Below are 19,033 nucleotides of genomic sequence, written 5' to 3' on the forward strand. Positions count from 1 at the left end.
AGTTACTGGACCCTCTGTAAACTTACACAAAGCACATTTTTAAACACATGACACAAGGACAAAAATAATGTAAAAACAAGTTACTAATACTGACAATCAATGAAAGATAGCAGGTCCATACATATTCACTTGTGTTACATCCAGAGAAACGGAGAGAAATGGCTGTCAGGTGACCTAGAATCATCTGATGTGCCCCTTATGGTATTTATATATATTTTTAAATGAATGTAACTCATAACCTCTATTCCATTGACCATATGTTGGAGGATTTGAATAAAATAAGCCTCCTGGATCGCAGGGAGCAAAGGGGTGTCGTATTTATATCTCTCAGGGAGAGAAATTCCAGTTTTGATCATTAATCTGCAGAACAATGTGACCACAGCTGAGCTGCTAGCTCTGAGAAGCAGGAACAGCCCAGAACTCAAAATGACTTTACAAAGTTACTAAATAATTATTCATTCAGTTTGCCTCCTTACATCTAACTAAAAATAACCCCCTCTGGAGTTACAGCTTCATCAACATGACTTTACTTTGAGCTGCTCAGGGAGACGCTGTTGTCCACATGAACAAACCTGATTCAGAGCGACAGTCTATTAAATGTGAGACACTTTCAAAAGAGCCCAGTTCTGCCGTAAAGCTCAGGTCTGAACCCTGGAGCGACGGCATATACCAAACGGCCTCCCGATTGAAACCTTCTCAACAGGTTTTCAGTTCTACAGAGACTCAGAACTCTCCAAGCACACTGCAGTGGTTGTGACACAAATGGCTCCTGACTGCAGGTTTGATTTAGTTCTGAGAGTTGGAGCATTTTTCTCGTGAAGGTGATCCACTTTTTTTTTTTTTTGCTGGTCTGGACCAGAGTTTGGTCAGGTATCGTTTGTTTCAGATTGGCATCAAAATGAGAGCTTTCTGCGAAGCTGCTATGAAGCTTATTCTGGGAAATAAAATCCCCACAACATGGTTGAGCTGAACGCAACGCGGTCAGCATGGGATTTTTACCCGTTTAGATTAACCGCCGCTGTACGAGCCCAATATTCAAGTAATCATTAATTGAGTTTGAATATCTGGAGCACCGATAATTACTATTTGGACCAGAAATATTTGTTTCTTTTGAACAGGAAGAAACCTTCATAATGTTAATGAGAGTTCCGTGCTACAAGCATCATGTTCCATGACGTTTTGCAGCTAAATGGTTGGATACAGTTACAGTGATCAAGTAATGTCACAAATGCTCAAGACACGGCCGTCTCCTTTTCTTTTCTTTCTTTTTTTTCCCCAAGCCCCCGAGACTGTCAGCGGTGTGAAAGACTTCACTTGATCGCTGTCAGTGCCGGGAATATCTGACTGCTGTCCGTCATCCTGACACTTCACATCATCGTCAAAACCCTGGAAGCAGCACGTTGTGACGAGCCCCACTCGTCCCCGCTGCTTTTTAAACCTCCCCGGGTCCAGATGAAGAGTTTTCACCTGCTTCGGACGCACAGATGATTCTAATCATTATATCATGAATCAATTTCAAAGTATTGAAAAGGAAGTGAACATGCCTGGGTGGAAAGTCGTCCACTCTTCTCTCCACGTCCTTCCCTAAAATATATTTTTACTGAATGTGGGTGTAAAGTCAGAAGTGTTGTTCATAGAAAAGTACAACCAGACACAATTCTGCAGTAAAAATCCATAAAAACCAAACCTCCTCCCACTCTTTCATTGTGAGGAAAGAACCTTGGAGTCGTGTTGCTTCTTGTCCCGTCTGCAGTCTTTTTGTTTATAGATTTGGTCTGAATGACACGAGGCTGAAGATATTTTGGAATTTTGTGTAAAGTGTAGATGTCTAACTTGTTCTATACTTGTATTTTTCTGTCTGCAGCCTACGACCTTCCCCAGCGGCCCAACGAGGCGCACATTTTCTACGGCAACATGAGCAAGGTGGTGGTGTCGCTGCTGGGCAGCAGGACGAGTGCAGACGGCGAGGGCAGCGAGTCCTCCGGCAGACGCAGCTCGGAGACCGACAGGTGACACCTCGCACATCAAACCATCCGTCACGTCGCAGACGAGGAGCCGCTGGAGCCACGGCCGCTCCTCTGACAACAGAAACATGGCAGCATGTCTGTTACATCTCACTCAGTGTTACACAGCGACACATCACATCCTCGGTCAACATGTCATCAAGAGAGAACGAGGCCATCTGAATTAATCAACAAGTAACCGGCTTCCTGCTCTCGGTGGCAGTGTTGTAATCAATGCACACCGCAGCCATAGTAAATAGTTGTTCCGCACATGCTCAGTAGATGTACAATAAAAGCAGTGTTTTCCTCCGTCATGTCGGGACTCCCAGTCCATGTTCCCCTGGGATTTGCTGGTTTTGATAGTTGATAGTGGTCCGGCAACACAATCCAACTTAGTCTGTCCATATGAATGTTTATAGCACGTGTGTATTGTTTCATTATAAAGACAAACGGCTGCACCAGCTCGTGGCCCAACATGCCAACTACATTGTTTTCAAAATGTCGCTGTTTAATCTCAAAACGTTTCAGAAACAAGAAAGGCTAACATGATTTGTTTTTACTTGAAAAGTCATGTAAATGTCCCAGGTCTGTCCGATCAATTAACAGAGGCTAGAAGCAACGTCGCCTGATGGGCAATAGATTGCTTACATATACTCAATATTGTAACTTATTACATATTTGAAATGGTGCATCTGCGGTAGATTTTACTCCGAAATGTAACATATCCACTTTCCAAGTATGTCTGCCTCACACGGAGATATTGGTTGGTGATATATAATTCTACATGTTTGGTTCAGGTGAAGGTCATGGTGGAACTGTGGTGTGTATAATAACCACCACAGTCTTGCTCATGCAACACTGAGGTGTAAGTAGGAGTTAATGGTTGTGGAGTTTCCCATTTTTCTTCACTGGAAACATTTAAAAAGTTTTGTGACGGGAAGTCCTCTGCTGTATTCCGGCTCTTTGATGATATAGAGCCAGGATGTATAGCTTAATGTTGTTATGTAATTCCCAGCGGCTCGTCAAACGGTAACGTGTCTCTGGATGTACTGCCAGTGAAGGGTCCCCAGGGTCCGGCGCTCCGAGTGGCAGAGCCTTCCCTCAAGGTACTAAACACTCGGCTGAAGAAAGTTTCAATGCTTTCATGTTGATTATTTTGGTGCTTTTCCAGCCGGATGAGTGCAAGTTCTTTGCGTGAGTGTGTTTTATGGATCTCAGCCCTCAGAGCCCCTGAACAGAGAGTCCGAGTCCTGGACCGTCCACCCAGAACAGCTCGTCCTCGCAGCCCCCACCATCAGTGAGTCCAAGCACAGTTTGAAATGGCATTGCAGCGTTTCTCAACCACTCAGGTGGCACTCTTCAAACTGATTGAACCTTTTCTAATCTGCAAAGGCAAGCCTCACAGTCATGTCTCCATGATGAAGGTTCCAAGATGCAAATCCCAGCACAGCCTCGAGACCTTCCCTGCTCCCACCGTGTCAACTTTAGCTTTCTGCTAAATGACACACTTTCTGTAGTTTAGAGCAAACCTCGGTCCACACACAGAATTTAAAATGACCATAATGTTTGATCCAATCGGGTCTGAGATGAGCTCTGCAGTCTTTCTCAGGCCTCCTTTACACAACAACGGTGATCGGAGCCACTGAAATCGTAACGCGTTTTGAAAACGCGCCAACTAATGTTAATGTTTATGAGGAAATGTTCTCCGCACACATGTGAGTTTTCATTTCAAAAACAACCAACAGCTCTTCCGAGTGGCCCGACATGTGAACTACATGCTTTACAGCGTTTCTGCCGTTTTGGACGTAATAAAACGGTCTACATGAGCATTTTCCTTCTGAGACTGTAAAGATAACCCCCGAAATATAGCAAGCCTTAACAAGATCATATATGCATGAATATAGAAATTCTCCAACCTACTTATGAAAAATCATAGCTGCATAAACTCGCACATTATTAATTGCCTGAAACTGAGAGAAAAAAAATCAAAGAAAAAATATTTTTATACTAAAAACTGAGGTCGTGTTCATAAAGTGTCATAACATCCATCTAGGTATATTCTATTCTATTTCTTTGGTTTTGCAGTTTTTCATGGATTTTTCCAGCTTCAACCATTTTAGCTAATATTAGCAATTTTAACCTTTTTTGAACGTTTGAAAAAGCTGGCATTCCTTTATATATTTATTTATTTTGTGGAATTCTGGCAGTTTTTAGCTGAGCCATTTTTGAAAAATAGTGCGGTATGCTCATACGTTTTTTTTTTTTTTTTAACTATTTATACATTTTGAACCTTTACAACAAACAAGACAAACGGGACAAGTCTTCAGATACAGGTGAGGCAAATGAGGGGGAAAAAGAGAGTACATGGGTGTTTGATGACAAGAAGCATTGCAAACCACAATGTTTATTCCAGTCAAATTTGAAACAGTGGTGACTTTTAAAACTGTATATTTGTCACTCCCTTTTTAGATATTCAAATTAGTCACATTAACATACACCTATATCTTTGTATTCAGTCGTCCTGAAGCGATGGATTTACATGCGTATAAAACAATAATGTTGGCGTTAACTGCCTGTAATGTATCCAGGAAAGAAACTGAACCGGACCATTATGAGTCTGTTTAATGGTTCTCCTTCATCAATTAAACATGTGAGAGAAATGACTGTCATTTAATGGATCATTTTGGTTCTGATGGCTCGAACAATGACGGAATATCGAGCAGTGTTACAGCGAACGGATTCTACCATCAAACGCATCCTGTGCAAACTACTTACTGCCTTGCTACTTGCATATTAAGTTTGCTAGTGATCAGACCTCTATCACTCAATTTGATCTGTGGCTTCAGTTAAAACGAGTTACTTTTGGCCTCTTATAACTTTGTTTTTTACGTCTCCCTCCTTGCCTTCCTTTGTAATTCAGTGTGTGGTGAACCCTATCCTCTCCCACTATTATACTTTTAGATTTTAAGCCATGCTGTTTTTTTTTTGCTCGTCTTAAAATGGGCTCAAGAAGGAATACGGTATGAATAAATGGTTGGAAAGTCATTAAATCCAAGCAGGAACAGTTCTGATTTCTGTAAATGTGGCTGTTGGTCAGTTGGTGTTCACGTCATTGTTTGTCTCTGTGTTCAGATGGTGCGTCCATCACGAGTCGGGTTCAGATCCGGAACAACACGTCCAGAGAGCTGCGGTTCGACCTGTCGTGGCCCGCTCACTGTCTGACCATCACACCGCAGCACGGCGTCATCGAGCCGCAGTAAGAACTCCTGGTTTAGAGTCGCAGGTTTTAGTGCTGCAGTACCATGTTCCTATCTGCCTTCACTTCCTGTGCTTCCTCTGACATTTTCTTCATCGCATCAAAGAGTTGTGAACAGTAATAGTGGTCGTTTTTGTTAAATGTCTAAATTTGTTCTGAACGTTTATTTTATTTTTTTGGGGGGGGGGGGGCGGATTTTCTTGTTATTATCAAACATAAAGGTCGATTAATGTGGAATCGTATCAGAAACAAATGTTCCGCTTCTTGGAAATGAATGGTGTCTGATAAAAAGAATTGATAACTGGATCATTGATTGGCTGAGAATGAAGGATTTCGACCAATGACAATGCTCATTTAATTTCTCACTTATTCAGACGTGGCTTGTTTCCATGGAAATATGTTTTTATGGGCTTATAGCAGGTCTTCTAATGTTATTCTCGTACAAACTTTGGCTAAATGGCTTTAAGTAATAGTTTAGAAGCCTTCAGCTTCAGGGGGGGACAACGGCCCCCTAGACCCCCACGCCTTTCAGTTAAAATCATTTTATGCTTAAAAACTTAAAGCTTGATTCAGGACTGAGGAATTTATTAAAAATGATGATCAATTCTGTTTCACATCTCTAATTACACAAACGCTGAATTGAAGTGGAACAATGGAACCATAACGTTCAGTAATACTACAAATATTTGATTGCAAGACGAGACAAATGTACTGCTACAGCACCATTCAGTGCTTCATAAAGAAATAAAGGAAAAACACTGAAACACAAAGCAGAAAGAGGAGACCAGTGTTCGGTTGGAGTTGTCATGGGGTCTATAAGTATGTCAGCTTTTCTTTCTCACAGCTGATGGATGTTCACGTATAATAAAACGTTTGTGTGTGGAAATTCCCAAATGAAGGTATTTTGGGCCTTTCACTGATCCTGTACTGAATTAATCCTCATACTACTGCAATGTTTCTGCTGGACCTGGAGAAAGTGGCGAAGAGACGTGTGTGTGTGTGTGTGTGTGTGTGTGTGTGTGTGTGTGTGTGTGTGTGTGTGTGTGTGTGTGTGTGTGTGTGTGTGTGTGTGTGTGTGTGTGTGTGTGTGTGTGTGTGTGTGTGTGTGTGTGTGTGTGTGTGTGTGTGTGTGTGTGTGTGTGTGTGTGTGTGTGTGTGTGTGTGTGTGTGTGTGTGTGTGTGCACATAAGAGTTTTCTAAGCATGATTCAAAGCACACCCACCAATATTCTCACATGTAAATCTCAGACACAGATCAGTGAAAGCACAATTGTGACTTCACCTCTACCAGTGTGTCATCTCGCACACAGATCCTGCACATTAGAATAAACCTGTTAACCCTCTCCTGGTGTCAGATGAAGCTGTGAATAAGTTTGAGTTGATCCTGAGTAAAACTGTCCCCCCCGAGGTGCCAGCTGCAGATCCTGATCAGTCCCAACCTGTCGCTGGCCACCAGGTCCGCCCTGCTGCCATGGAGCGGACAGATTTATGTCCAGTGTGACGGCCAGCAGAAGGTACAACACGCTGCTCACACACACACACACACACACACACGCACACACACGCACACGTCACGTAATAGCAGTCATATGATGAAGCTTTTCAACAGACACATTTTACTCAAAGTGCATTGCCCCAAATCCAGCTCCTCCTTGATTTCCCTCCATTACAATATCGGATCACACGAGCTGCATTCAGAATCTGCTGTGTCTGTGCGAGCTGGACTGGCTCCACCCACACACGCCCATCTTGGGTTGAGGAGGAAATACTTCCTCTCGTGGCGCCATGTGCCAGAGCAGAGCTGTCTCGTTGGAGTGAAAGGGGAGGAGCCTACCTTGATTGTGATTGGCTAAACCCCAGATGAGTTTGATTTCTGATTGGCTGGTTGGAGCAACACACTTTTTAAAACCTGGAACAAGCCAGGGGGAGAGAGGACACACTTTCTTCACTTCTGGACAGTGATTCCCGGGACGGGGATGATTAGTCCTGTTGGAAAACCACCACAAAGGGAATTTAGCATCATGATGTGGCTCCTTTAAAGCCGTGCAGTGTGTGAGCTTCACACAGACATATTGTCTCAGTTCATCAAGGTCCAGATCCGTCAGGACCTGGCTCTGGATGTTTCGGCTGCCCCGGCAGACCTGCTGTTGGCCCTGCCCGCTCAGACCGCCACCCCGGTGGTGCCGCCCATGTCCAGACTGGCCAGCGGACCCCCGCTGAGCCCGCAGGCCTCTCGGCCTCTGATGGAGATCAGCAACAAGACCGTGGTCTTCCCCGCCACCCGCTCTGGGGAAACATCAGGTACGAGGAAGGTTCAAAGCTCGGGTAGGAGCCGCGAAGCAATATGAAGTGTTTGTGTCGCCGCGGGAGGCTGAAACTGTCGCTGCTGTCATTCAGAGGCTCAGCTGGAGGTGCAGAACGGGGGCATGGAGGTGAGGTGGTACCTGTCATCCTTCGCTCCTCCATATGTCAAGGTGGGTTCCTCTCTCTTCATTGCCAAATGTATTTTTATTGAGAAACTTTTCCAAAAGAACACAAGAAGGCAGGGAGGCGCGATACTCTCAGAAAAAAATCACCGTAGCCTCTCCAGCATGGAGGATGTGGAAAACGGTTTTTAAACATATTCTCTTCATCACCAGCGATCCTGGCCTCTCTCCTCTCATGAATCTCACTCTGACGCCGACTTTCAGTTTCCTATTGAAAACGTAAAGTGTCTGAGTTTGTCGGCAGCCTGGTGAATCTCTTTCTCCCCCCCGGCTTCTTCCTCCGCTCTCCTCAGGGGGTCGACGACAGCGGAGATGTCTACCGGGCCACCTACACCGCCTTCAGATGCTCGCAGGTGTCCGGGACCCTGGGAGCGCACCAGAAGCTGCAGGTAGGCGTCACCGCCGGCCCAGCACGTCTCGTGTTTAGAGCAGGTCACTGCACAACCACAATCCTGTGAGGACACCGAGACACACATGACATTTTTTTCCTTCCTGGTACAATATCAGCAGAGTTGTTTCATTGAGCCGTTGGACATTTTCTAAATCAGAGGTACATTTTTACATTTATGACATGAACTGTTTGAGGAAATGGTTTTTGTTTAAAGGGAAAATAGCAGATTTTTGTAATGAATCGTCAAAAAGAGTGACATTTTGCTCAGGAAAATGACATAATTATATATTGCAATAGTTATGAGATACTAAAATGTGGTTGTACTGAAGTATATATTTTGTCGTTGATGACTTAAGAGTGAAGTGGATTTTAAATTTGATGCTTCACAAAAAGAACAATGCATGAAATGTAAGGTTTTGGTTCGACATCAAAAGCTGCTTTGTAAACTTTTTTTTTTTAATCCCAAATCAGCCTTTTTTACTTTTGTGGTTAACTCTTTACATATCTGTTTTTATTTTGTTAAATTATTTTGGACAATTAGGTTTTTTTTTTTTTTTTTTTTTAACCACTTTGTTTATTGTTTCTTCCACCAGACTGTTTAAACACATGAGCATATTGTGAAAAAGGTAGCTCGTCAGTCAATTCCAATCACAGTAACAAGACAACACAAATCAACTGAAAAACAGTCAAACGAAGCACACACATCAAAAACAACAACAACAACAAAAAACCTCATCTGTCATTAAACAATGGAAGAAGGGGAACATGTGAAGCCGCCCTGGTCACACATCCTTCACGTCCAAATGTCTAATTGAGGCTTTATCTAGTGTGGCAGCGGACCATATTCCAGTATTTCTGAAATGTCCAAAATGGACTGTTCTTCTTTTTCCCCATGAGTAACGATGTTAACTAAGCATACAAAGGGTTAAAATTCTCTAAATGATTGAATGTTTATTAGCTCTGAGGGAAACTGAAATTGTTTTAAGATATTTATGCAGAAAAATCTCAAGGTCTCAACAAGGTTTGACTTGAATCTTAAGTGTTGAATTAACAGAATGAAGCAATTAGATTTTCATCATAAAAGCTGAGCAGTGATGCGGGTTAAAGTAGAATTTAACTGGTGTGAATTTCACTGCTGACCTCCGAGTCCCTGACCAAGGATCTGCTTTCTCGGCTTAAGATAAAACAAACATGTGCTTCATTAAACCAGCTAAAACCCTTGGATTGAGGGATTTGTTCCCAGCCCACAGCCTTAAGGAACTTATCCATTTTTATTCAAGACAAAACTTGTGTACTAGTGGGTTAAAAAAAATAAATAAATATATATATGAAAGAGACATGATTTACATGTCTGCATGTTTTGTTTTGTTTTAATTTCTTTAGTGCATTTGAAGAATTCACAGAAATATCAGGATTAAAAAAAAAAGAAGCTTGATCGCCATGGTAACCTGAACCGGAGCTGATGTGCTGCTTTCCGTTCCCGTGCAGAACGCGGCAGGAAACCTGTTAACTTAAACGAATGAGGTTGCAGTGGCCGTTTCCGTCTATAACCACACGTCAGTGAGCAATGAAGCTCGCCCTGATGTTTGTTCCCAGGTGCCCATCACCTTCCTGCCGCGGGACCGGGGAGACTACGCCCAGTTCTGGGACCTGGAGGGCCACCCGGTGGCCGAGCCCCAGCAGAAGAGCAGGAGCCGCTTCCAGCTCTGTGGCACCGTGAGCGCGACTCGTGTTTTCGTGGGATTGAACTGGGCCTGAGGTTTCAGCCTTGGTTTTCAGCATTTCTGCTGTTGCCATGTAAACCCACATCGTTTTGAAAACGTTGCCGTGTATCTGTGGAACTTTTCTGAAACAAAGATGCAAAAATCATCTGTTGTTCCCACTTGAAATGTCGTCATGTAAATGGGGCCTGGATTTTTTTGGGGCTCATAACTTAATTTTTTTTAATCTTGTCTTCAGCCAGAAACTCTTGCATCACAGGCAGCAACGTTTAAGACGTCAGAGCTTTACGTACAACAAAGTCGCCTGAAGATGCACTTTAATCTGCTCACACATTGTTTACACTAAATGACAACACTTGGTACAAAGCAGGCGTGGCTAAAGCTCACCGGAGGAAAGCGTTCCTCTTGCAGCATCATTTCATTTATCTCTCGCATGTACGTTCATACTTGAGCTGCGTCTTTGTAGCGTGGTTGACAGAATTAGCAAATGAGAGGAGTAGGTTGTGGGACGAGGAGGAGAGCCCCCCCTGCCGAGAGGCGCCGGCGGGCTTGGTGCGCGCGTCGCTTTAATGTGAAGTGTTGTGACAGACCCAGTTAACTTAAGAGCACACATACGCAGCGAGCGGGATGTCACAGAGATGGCTCCACATAAGTAGGTTAAGTGGCTCTGATGGGAGCGTCTTTGTTGCCGCTGCTTTATCTCTCAGACGTGGCGCTAAAGTGGAGTGGTAAATTCTTCCGCGGCGTTAAACACTTGTCTGTGAGTGGAGTTTAGTGTGAAACCAGGTACGAGTCGGAGCCGTTGTAGTGCAGTTCAATGGGAAATGGGGGTACTTTAGTAAAGGTGTGTGTGTGTGTGAAGGGAGTGAAGTATGGACCAGTGGAAGGGCCTCAGGAAGGCGACTGCTCTCTGGTGAAGACGGAGGCCTCGGGGAAGAGCCGCAGGAGAGCCGACGCCTCAGCGGGCAAATCCAGGTCAGTCTGAACACAATCCTACAGACCACTGTCTGTCCACTGAATAGTCCAGCGGGGGGGAAGTGCTTCAGAGATGTACACACAAGGGATCTTTCTAAAGAAAGTTGAGGCGAAACTGTGTCACAAATGTCCAGCTATGGTTTGAGCTGCTAACGGACTCCGGTCCTTCTAGGAGAGCAGGAATGTCAAACGAAAGGCCCGTTGGTCAAAACCGGCCAGCAGGAGGCGCCAAACCAAGAACATTGTAAACATTTGAAAGAAAGTACAGATTTTTTTTAAAGCAAATTTCTAAAGAGGAGCAAAGCAAAACAACACTTGAGAGGCGGGTTGATGTATCAGTGATGCTCCATGAAAGCACTTCCTTGTGATCAAACTATCCTCAGAGCCGTGCTGTCAAGGGGTTTGATTAAACCTCGTCATGCAACAGCTATAAGAGACGTTTTTAATTCACATTTCACTTTATTTTGCAGCAGAAGTTCCATTAAAATTGACTTCAACATTATGTATATATATATGTGTATATATATGTACCGTATTTTCCGCACTATAAGGCACCGGATTACAAGGCACACCTACATTGATTGACATAATTTACAACTTTGTTCATATATAAGGCGCACCACATTATAAGACACATGGAATAGACCAGTGGTCAGCAACCTTTATAGCTCAAAACCATTAGGTTATATTTTCCACTGATTCTAACACCCAGAGAGGTGCACGCACTTTATTTTGATAGTCCTACCTGCAGCCTATGCCAGGAGGACACTACACACAAAACCTTCTTCACTGCTGGTTGACAACTTACAACTACCGCTAATAAACTAAACTACATGAACTAAGCAACAAAAACACAACACAACACAATTATTACCGACACCACAAACCAAATAGAACCCCCAATAATTGCATTTAAAACACCACAAACAGAAACTCCCATAATTCATTGCAGCTATCGGCTGCACTGAGGAGCTCAGGATGCAAGGCATGATGGGAATTCATGTTTTGTGTTGTTGGAGGTTATTGTGGGTTGTTGTTGGGCTTGGTGTTGTGTTGATTGTGTTTATGTGTTTTTGTTCCCCAGTTTAGGGAGTCATTATTTCATCTAGTTTATTTTGGTTTGTTAGAATGTTGGTGTGCAACCATGAATGATGAATGTGTTGTGTGGAGTGTCGTCCACTCTGAAGATCCAGTTGTGAAGTTAGAGTTGTCAAAATAAAAGCTTCTGGTTGTTCAGCTGTCAAATAGCAGTCTCAAGTAGAGCAATTCTTCCGTATATAAGGTGCACCGGGCTATAAGGCGCACTGGCAGCTTTTGAGAACATTTGAGGTATTTAGGTGCCTTATAGGGAGGAAGATATGGTATATGTGTATATATGTATATATGTGTGTACATGTATATATATATATATATATGTGTGTGTGTGTGTATATGTATATATATATTATATATATATATATATGTGTGTGTGTGTGTATATGTATATATATATATATATGTAGTCATTTTGATAATGTGATAATGGTTTTGTGCTTGGTTTGTTTTTTTAGTGTATATACCAGCACAGTAACGTCGAACATCATTGTTTTTCATCATTCTTATTTTATTTGTTCATACAAACGCTGATGTTTAAAAAAACAAAAGTCACTTTGCCGTGTTTTTTGTTCTTTTAGAAAATCCTCTGGTGATGATTTTTCACTCTTGAGTGTACATATTGAAAACAATGTTGGCAGGAGCATAACTAGCAAGACTATAATCCACATTTTGAATGAATGGACCAACAAGAAATACAACAACACATTACAGTGAAAGATTCACATTTCTTCATTAGCCTTTATTTATTCAGGAGAACCACATTGAGATTAATAATCTGTTTCACAAGTGTGTCCTGGCAGAAGTACATAAAATACATTTACAGTGTCAAAATAATACTAAAATGTTCGTAAAATAAATAGCAGAGAAGACAAGTGCATCAACAATAAAAAGTACCGTCTCAGAGTAAGAGCATATGAAAGATAAAACTATAAAAGCCATCAAATCGTTAAAAATGAGTTTGCTAAAACAAGAGCAAGGTGAATAATTTGTTTCAAAGTGAGACAAACTCTGAGTTTATAGCCTTCCTGTAAAACATTCCATGAACATGGAGCAGAACACATTCTCTGCATTATTGTTGGAATAATGTCCTTTCAGCTGAACGACATTCTGTCATGAACACAACTGGAGTGATTTGTGTTCCAGTTTGATTGGAGTGGTTTTCAGACCTCCACAGGAGAAAAGAAGTGAAACAAATAACTTGTGAGAAAAAAAATGACTTCTTTGGAAAAACGCACACATAACTTAGCATTTTATTATTCCCTTCTTGTCTCGCCTGACGGGATGTGGCATATAATTCTTATGAATTTAACTCGTAAACTGTTTATGATGGTGGGAAAATTCCCAAGCTACCAGAAAGCAGAGAAATGAGCTTTACCTCCATGCTTGAGTCTTCCTAGTTGCCCCGAGTGGTTCAGTATTGCACAGTGAACGAAGCAGCAAAGGGTGAAAGAGAATTGATGGGATTTATGGCAACAACCTGCATTCTTCATGAGGGGGACGTGTTGAGCTTCCACCCTGCACAATCCAGAGATTTGAGAGCTTCCAGTTCAACCTCTTCATTGTTCTCACTGCAATCACTTTGTGTCGTCAGCCAGGAGGAGGCGCTGCGGAGGGGCGTGTACTCGGCTCGGGACGTCTACACCTTCCCGGCCACCCGGGTGGGCGAGTCCAGCTCCCTGAAGGTCAACATCCGCAACAACTCCCTCGAGACACACGAGGTAGGCCACACCTCCACCCTGCTGCAGCACAAAGGAAAATACAGACTATACATGTGGAGGGAGCAGAGGGCGGCTAATGGAACCAGGAACCAAGTAGAAATACATCTCACCTGTACATATCCAAACATGTCAGATTATACAGAGGCACAGATGTGTATTTAAGATGAGATTGCAGCTTTCATTGCATGGAGGACTTGAAGTATTTGTGCCGAGTGAGATTTGTAATCACCGCTGCTAACATGTGTCTCTGCTCTGCATGGATTGTATTTTTCATGTGTGGCTTCTCTAATTGACTTGCAGCTGAACTTTGTAAACCCTAGGGAGCCCTTCCACATCAAGCATTCCAAATATTCCCTCAGGTGAGTCCGACAGTCTTCTCCCAAACACAAACTCTCCATTCTGCTCTGCCGGGAGTCCGAATTAACCGCGTTTCTCATTCGCTCCCACCTCGCTGCTTTTCTTCAGAGTTTTAGTGAGTCAAAGACTTGATCACTGATGAACGGACACATGGCGTGGTGAGTCTTGGGCCCCGTGTTCAACAGCGGTCGAAAAACACTGCAAACGCTCCAGCATTTCAGAAAACTCTACTTTTTTGAAATGCTGCTTCTGCAGTGGTAGAAATGAGTTGTTCTGCTGATGCGAGAGCCGACGGACATTTTGCCACTTTAGTCCACAACACACTCGTTTCTGCTCCTGAAGTCTCTCCGTCAGCTTCAACTTTATTCACATTATAGATTCTTCATTTGTCTCTTTTTAAGGTTTTGATTTCTAAGACGTCTCAGAGTGCAGTGATGTCACCTCATTAGTACTGACTGGACAGGATCTACTCAATAAAAATATTCCATATGGTCCATACGAGGCATCATAAATCATTCTTTAAGTCTTCATGTTAGACTGAATCGCCTTTTACAGAGAAATGTTTTCAAGTGAAAATGCAAATCCATTTACACAGTAACGATGCTCAGACCGCTGAAAACCTAACTTTTTGAACACGCTCATGCCTAACATGCCGACTCAGCATTTATTCAATTTCTTGTGAAAACCAACATTATTTCAAAACGTGGCCACGTGAAACCACTTTTCTAAAACCAAAAGGCAAAAATGATGCGTCCTGTAACTGGGTCCTAACGCAGGTCGTTAACTTGATGGGCTGTGTGGTGATTTTGAGACAACGTGATGATGTTTTCCCCTGGCGCCTGCTCACCGCGGCACTCTGGGGCCTGGAGGAGGAGGATGCTCAATATAAAAGCCACCAGAGGCTCGGCGCTCCTGGTCGGGCCCCTGGGGGGAGTCGCCTGGTCACGGGTACCAGCTGTGATGCGTGTGCAGTCAGAACGCCATCAAGAAACAATCTCTACGGTTTGAGCTTTTAAATGAGGCAAACTGCAGAGTGCTACTAGCCTGGTAGCATTAGCATCAGGTCAGTGAAAGTTCAGATTGTTTGATCAGTGGGTTTTACTAAAAGCTGCATCAGGAGGTTTATAAAGAGATATGACGCAAAATCAAACGCACGATCTAGTGTGACGACCCCCACACAGCTAAAACACGCTGACCACTTCTTCCCTCTCCCAAAGTAAGAACCTGACTCTCCTGGTTTAATGGCCGCCGCCGCGATTCCATCCGGGTTCTGTACAAGTTACCAAGTCCTCACACGGCTCATCAATATTTAAAGTGCAGGATATCCAGTGCAGCTGTGCCGCTCCTCTGACCTCATGTAAAATTTATACCTGGACATTCAATTAATTGGTGGGACTTTAATTGGGTAATCGCTCCATCTGAATGAATAATTGATCCTGTTATTAGGAGTTATTACTGAACAGCTCCTCGCGCTGCTGACGCTGGCAGGATGGGTGAAGGTTTTCAGCCCGAGGCTCACTGACCTGTTTGACTGTTTCTTTCTCGGGTCGTCAGGTTATGTCCGCCAATATTTATTTTTTCTCCTAAACACACTTCAGAATCAAAATGGTCTTTGTCATTGTTGTAAACGGTCACATTTTAAGTGTTGTCAGTGTATGTGCCACACATTTCATTCATTAATTAGCCTTTATTTATTCAGGAGAAACACATTGAAATTAATCATCTCTTTTGCCAGTGTGTCCTGGTGGAAGTAAATACAATTAATTTGGTGTCAGTAATACTAAAACTAAAAAACTAAAATGAAATATAATAAACTATATATATATAGAGCCAAACCGTTTTAAAGAGCAATAAAATGCATAAAAACTGCATGTGCCACAGTATAGATGTATAAGAGGAGGCAGAAGGCTTAAAAGAAGACAATAAAATGCATAAAAAACAGTCATACAACAGTTGTGGTACTTTTCTTTTCCGTTGTTTTGAGCGGTTCAAAGGTTTATTCCTGAAAGGAGTGAAGTCAAACGCTCCCAACACTAACCGCCTTCTAATCAAGACCAGGCTTCCATCACCACCTCTCAACTAAAAACATGGTTTTTGTGCTTCCGTTTCAGTGAAGTTTCACATTTCGTTTTCATCGGTTTCAAAACATCGCAGCCTAAATGTGAAACTCTTCTGGGAGGAAAAACAAAGACAATTCCTTTTCACTTGAAATGTTGTGTGAGCGAGACCGAGACCTGATCTCAGTTTGCAGCATCAGGTTGTGAGAAGCACGTGGAATCCTCCCTGATCAAACTCTGTGTTGGTGCATCAGAGTCACAGCAGCTTCTGATTGGAGTGAAATGGATTTGAGCGTTCTTCCACTGCTGCTCTCCGGCTTCCCTTAACGCCTGCTCTGTGTCCCCCGCAGGTCCCAGCACTACCTGAAGCTGCCCGTCCAGTTCCGGCCCGGCTCGGCGGGCCGCCACGCCGGCTCGCTGCTCATCCAGTCAGAAACCAGTGGAAGCCTTGTTATTCAGCTGAGCGCTGAGGCGCTGCCCTGAACCCGCCGTGGCTCCGACAGGAGGAGCCAACCAATAGACACAAGCCTGGACTTAAACGCTCTCCTGGCCACGTTTGCAGGTGCGGAGCCGGGTTTCTTGTTGCTCCCGTTGGACTCGGTCTCGCGGGAACGGTGCGCCATGTTTCCTTTTCAAGTAGCACAGCAGAACTTTCAGGTCTGAAAGATTTAAGTCATGAATCCTCGCGTCTTCCTACATTTCACGACTTCCCTGCCGCCTCCTGGTGGCGTGTTCACCGCCCAGCAGCCTCCAACCCGTCCAGATGTGGTTCATTTGGTGGCGGCTGGCAGCAGCGTCTCCGCGGTTAATGACTGTTATTCCAGGGCAAAAAGAGTTTCCTCTGCCGGGGCTCTTTGTCGGGCGGCTGGCCAGCGCCTGCTTATGATGGTTACCATGGCAAAACGGCGCTAATCACTGAAGATTAGCTCCCCAGTTCCTCTTTCAGCTGTGAGGCTAGCGGCCAGAACTGTGGAGGGATTATGAACCAAACCCGTTGTTAGCCTGTTCCACACAACGCAGTGCGACGGCCCTCTGGAAAACACTAGTGTGGGGGGATTTTTCCTCCCGTTTTTAAATGAAGGTGGTCACAGGTCGCTCCGCGCTTCGGCCTGAGACGACCTCCGGTGACATTTGCACATGCTTCAAATAGTTTATGTAATATATTGTTCATGCACACGTTTAAATAAAGTTTTGTCATTAAAAGCTCAGCTTCTTTTGCAACTTCTTTTAAAAATGTGTCATGGGTATGTGTTTTGTTCTGCGCCTTTGATCTTTTATTAAGGAAATGTACTCGATGCTAAAATGATCCATCAAAGCACCTTTAAAAGAACGACACTACATACTGTCCTTTTCACATGTTTGGGAGTTGCGTGCTGAAATGAAGTAACTACAGAGTAATTCAGCTTTAAAGTGGCTGTTGAACAATATGTTGTCGACCTGAAAGCCGCTATTAAAACGCTATCTGGTTTTCTTGTTTTCATTGTCTTCATGTTTATGGAGAATCGACTAAAAACATGAAAACCTACTGGGTGTTGGCAGCTACAGCAGCTTCTGCACTGACGTCTTTACTCTGTGAAGTGAAACTTAGTTCATATATCTGTTAAATGTATACACGTGCTTTATGACCTTCTCATTTATATGAAATATACAGATGACAATTTACAGAAACATTTTTCAAAAGCAGCTGTGGGATGCCTGTGGTGCCGTCAGCTGGCAAGATTTGAGATGCCACTTCCCTGGACTTTATCTCAGGATTAATTGGGGATACATTTGTAGATTTGGTGTTTCTATTCTATATGGTCACCCTGCTATGTGTTACTCGTTACGACACCATGAGTGAATCCAGTGTGGCAGCTGACGACTCCTCTGTGAGGTGTGTGTGTGTGTGTGTGTTCAATAACTTGATGAAGCCAGAATTCTGAGTGTTTTGAAATAAAAGCTGTAAATAAATTTAACATGAAGCATATTTATTCAGCAGTCACTCAATGTTTAAATGTTTCTTTACATTCAAATAAAGAAAAATTGTGCTTTAGAGGTCTGACGTACTCTGTTCATTTCACAAAATCTTATCTGTTTGACCTTCGGAGAAAACGACAACTTGAAGCCGCTTCCTTGTGCTGGCTTTTTTTGCTCACAGTAACTTTTTATCACTGTTGCGCCATCCATCATGAAGGATGTCGCCTAAATATATGCTGTCTGTCAAGTTTTATCCAGCTGTACAGGTGTTCATAAATCTTCCAAATGTGGGCGTACAAAAAAAACCCTCCTTTGTCCACAATCACAGTGTGATGTGTCGGTGTGTGTTTTTGTGAAACACCGAACATTTGCTGCAGGGGAAGAACACAAAGAAGCAAAAAAACAACTTTTAAAACTCTTTTTAAAAGTGCCTTTGAGCAGGCTGGAGGAGAGAGCGCATCCTGGAAAGTCCTTGAGGGATGCTGAAGTGTGGCAGTGTGCTCCTGACCTCTTGACCTTCCTGGAGGAGGCAGCGGCGGCAGCAGCGCCGCTGCAGTAACCCGGAGCGGCCTGCAGGTGTCGCCAGATCGCCCCGGCTGTCCTCCCGGCTGCTCGGCGTGCTGAGGCGGACAGCTGCGCTTCACGTTGCCTCGCAGCCTGGAACCTCTGGACTGCACTTGGACTTGACGTGCAGAGCGACATCGCAGCTTTCAACAGGCACGCAGCGGCTCTCGCACGCACAGGTAGGACGGCACGCGCAGTTATTTCATGTTTTACATGCATGTCGCTGTGGCCGTGCTGGAGGAAGGCTGCGGCGGCTTGCCTGCCGCGGCTGAACGCCGGGCGGCGGGGCTGCCGGGCGGGCGGTCCCCCGGGGAGGGGCGGGGGGCGCTGACTTTGCTCCAGACGGGGGAAGTTGATGTTCGGAGTTGAAGCCGCTTTCTGAAGCTGAGACAGACGGCAGAGCTAAGCTAACCGGGCTAAGTTAGCAGGCAGGCGGTGGAGGCTAGCTGCTGGCA

At 43.9% G+C, this 19,033-nt stretch overlaps 1 protein-coding gene across 3 annotated transcripts in view; it reads left to right on the forward strand.

The window, feature by feature from the left end:
* Positions 1 to 17,891, forward strand: part of cep192 (centrosomal protein 192) — a 56,449-nt gene extending 38,558 nt beyond the window's left edge. For 2 of the 3 annotated variants that reach the window (XM_080501062.1, XM_080501063.1), the window contains exons 40-52: positions 1,865 to 2,009; positions 3,019 to 3,109; positions 3,222 to 3,300; positions 5,136 to 5,259; positions 6,667 to 6,772; positions 7,340 to 7,559; positions 7,656 to 7,732; positions 8,038 to 8,133; positions 9,732 to 9,851; positions 10,719 to 10,831; positions 13,518 to 13,644; positions 13,945 to 14,003; positions 16,409 to 17,891. In XM_080501062.1, the coding sequence (XP_080357188.1) occupies positions 1,865 to 2,009; positions 3,019 to 3,109; positions 3,222 to 3,300; positions 5,136 to 5,259; positions 6,667 to 6,772; positions 7,340 to 7,559; positions 7,656 to 7,732; positions 8,038 to 8,133; positions 9,732 to 9,851; positions 10,719 to 10,831; positions 13,518 to 13,644; positions 13,945 to 14,003; positions 16,409 to 16,541 (1,490 nt within the window). In that variant the 3' untranslated portion in view covers positions 16,542 to 17,891. The remainder of the gene's footprint in view (positions 1 to 1,864; positions 2,010 to 3,018; positions 3,110 to 3,221; positions 3,301 to 5,135; positions 5,260 to 6,666; positions 6,773 to 7,339; positions 7,560 to 7,655; positions 7,733 to 8,037; positions 8,134 to 9,731; positions 9,852 to 10,718; positions 10,832 to 13,517; positions 13,645 to 13,944; positions 14,004 to 16,408) is intronic. The other variant, XM_080501064.1, reaches the window with a different exon arrangement.
* Positions 17,892 to 19,033: the final 1,142 nt, after the last annotated feature.

This window comes from Blennius ocellaris (genome assembly GCF_963422515.1).
Source record: "Blennius ocellaris genome assembly, chromosome: 8".
In the NCBI taxonomy this organism is placed as follows: domain Eukaryota; kingdom Metazoa; phylum Chordata; class Actinopteri; order Blenniiformes; family Blenniidae; genus Blennius; species Blennius ocellaris.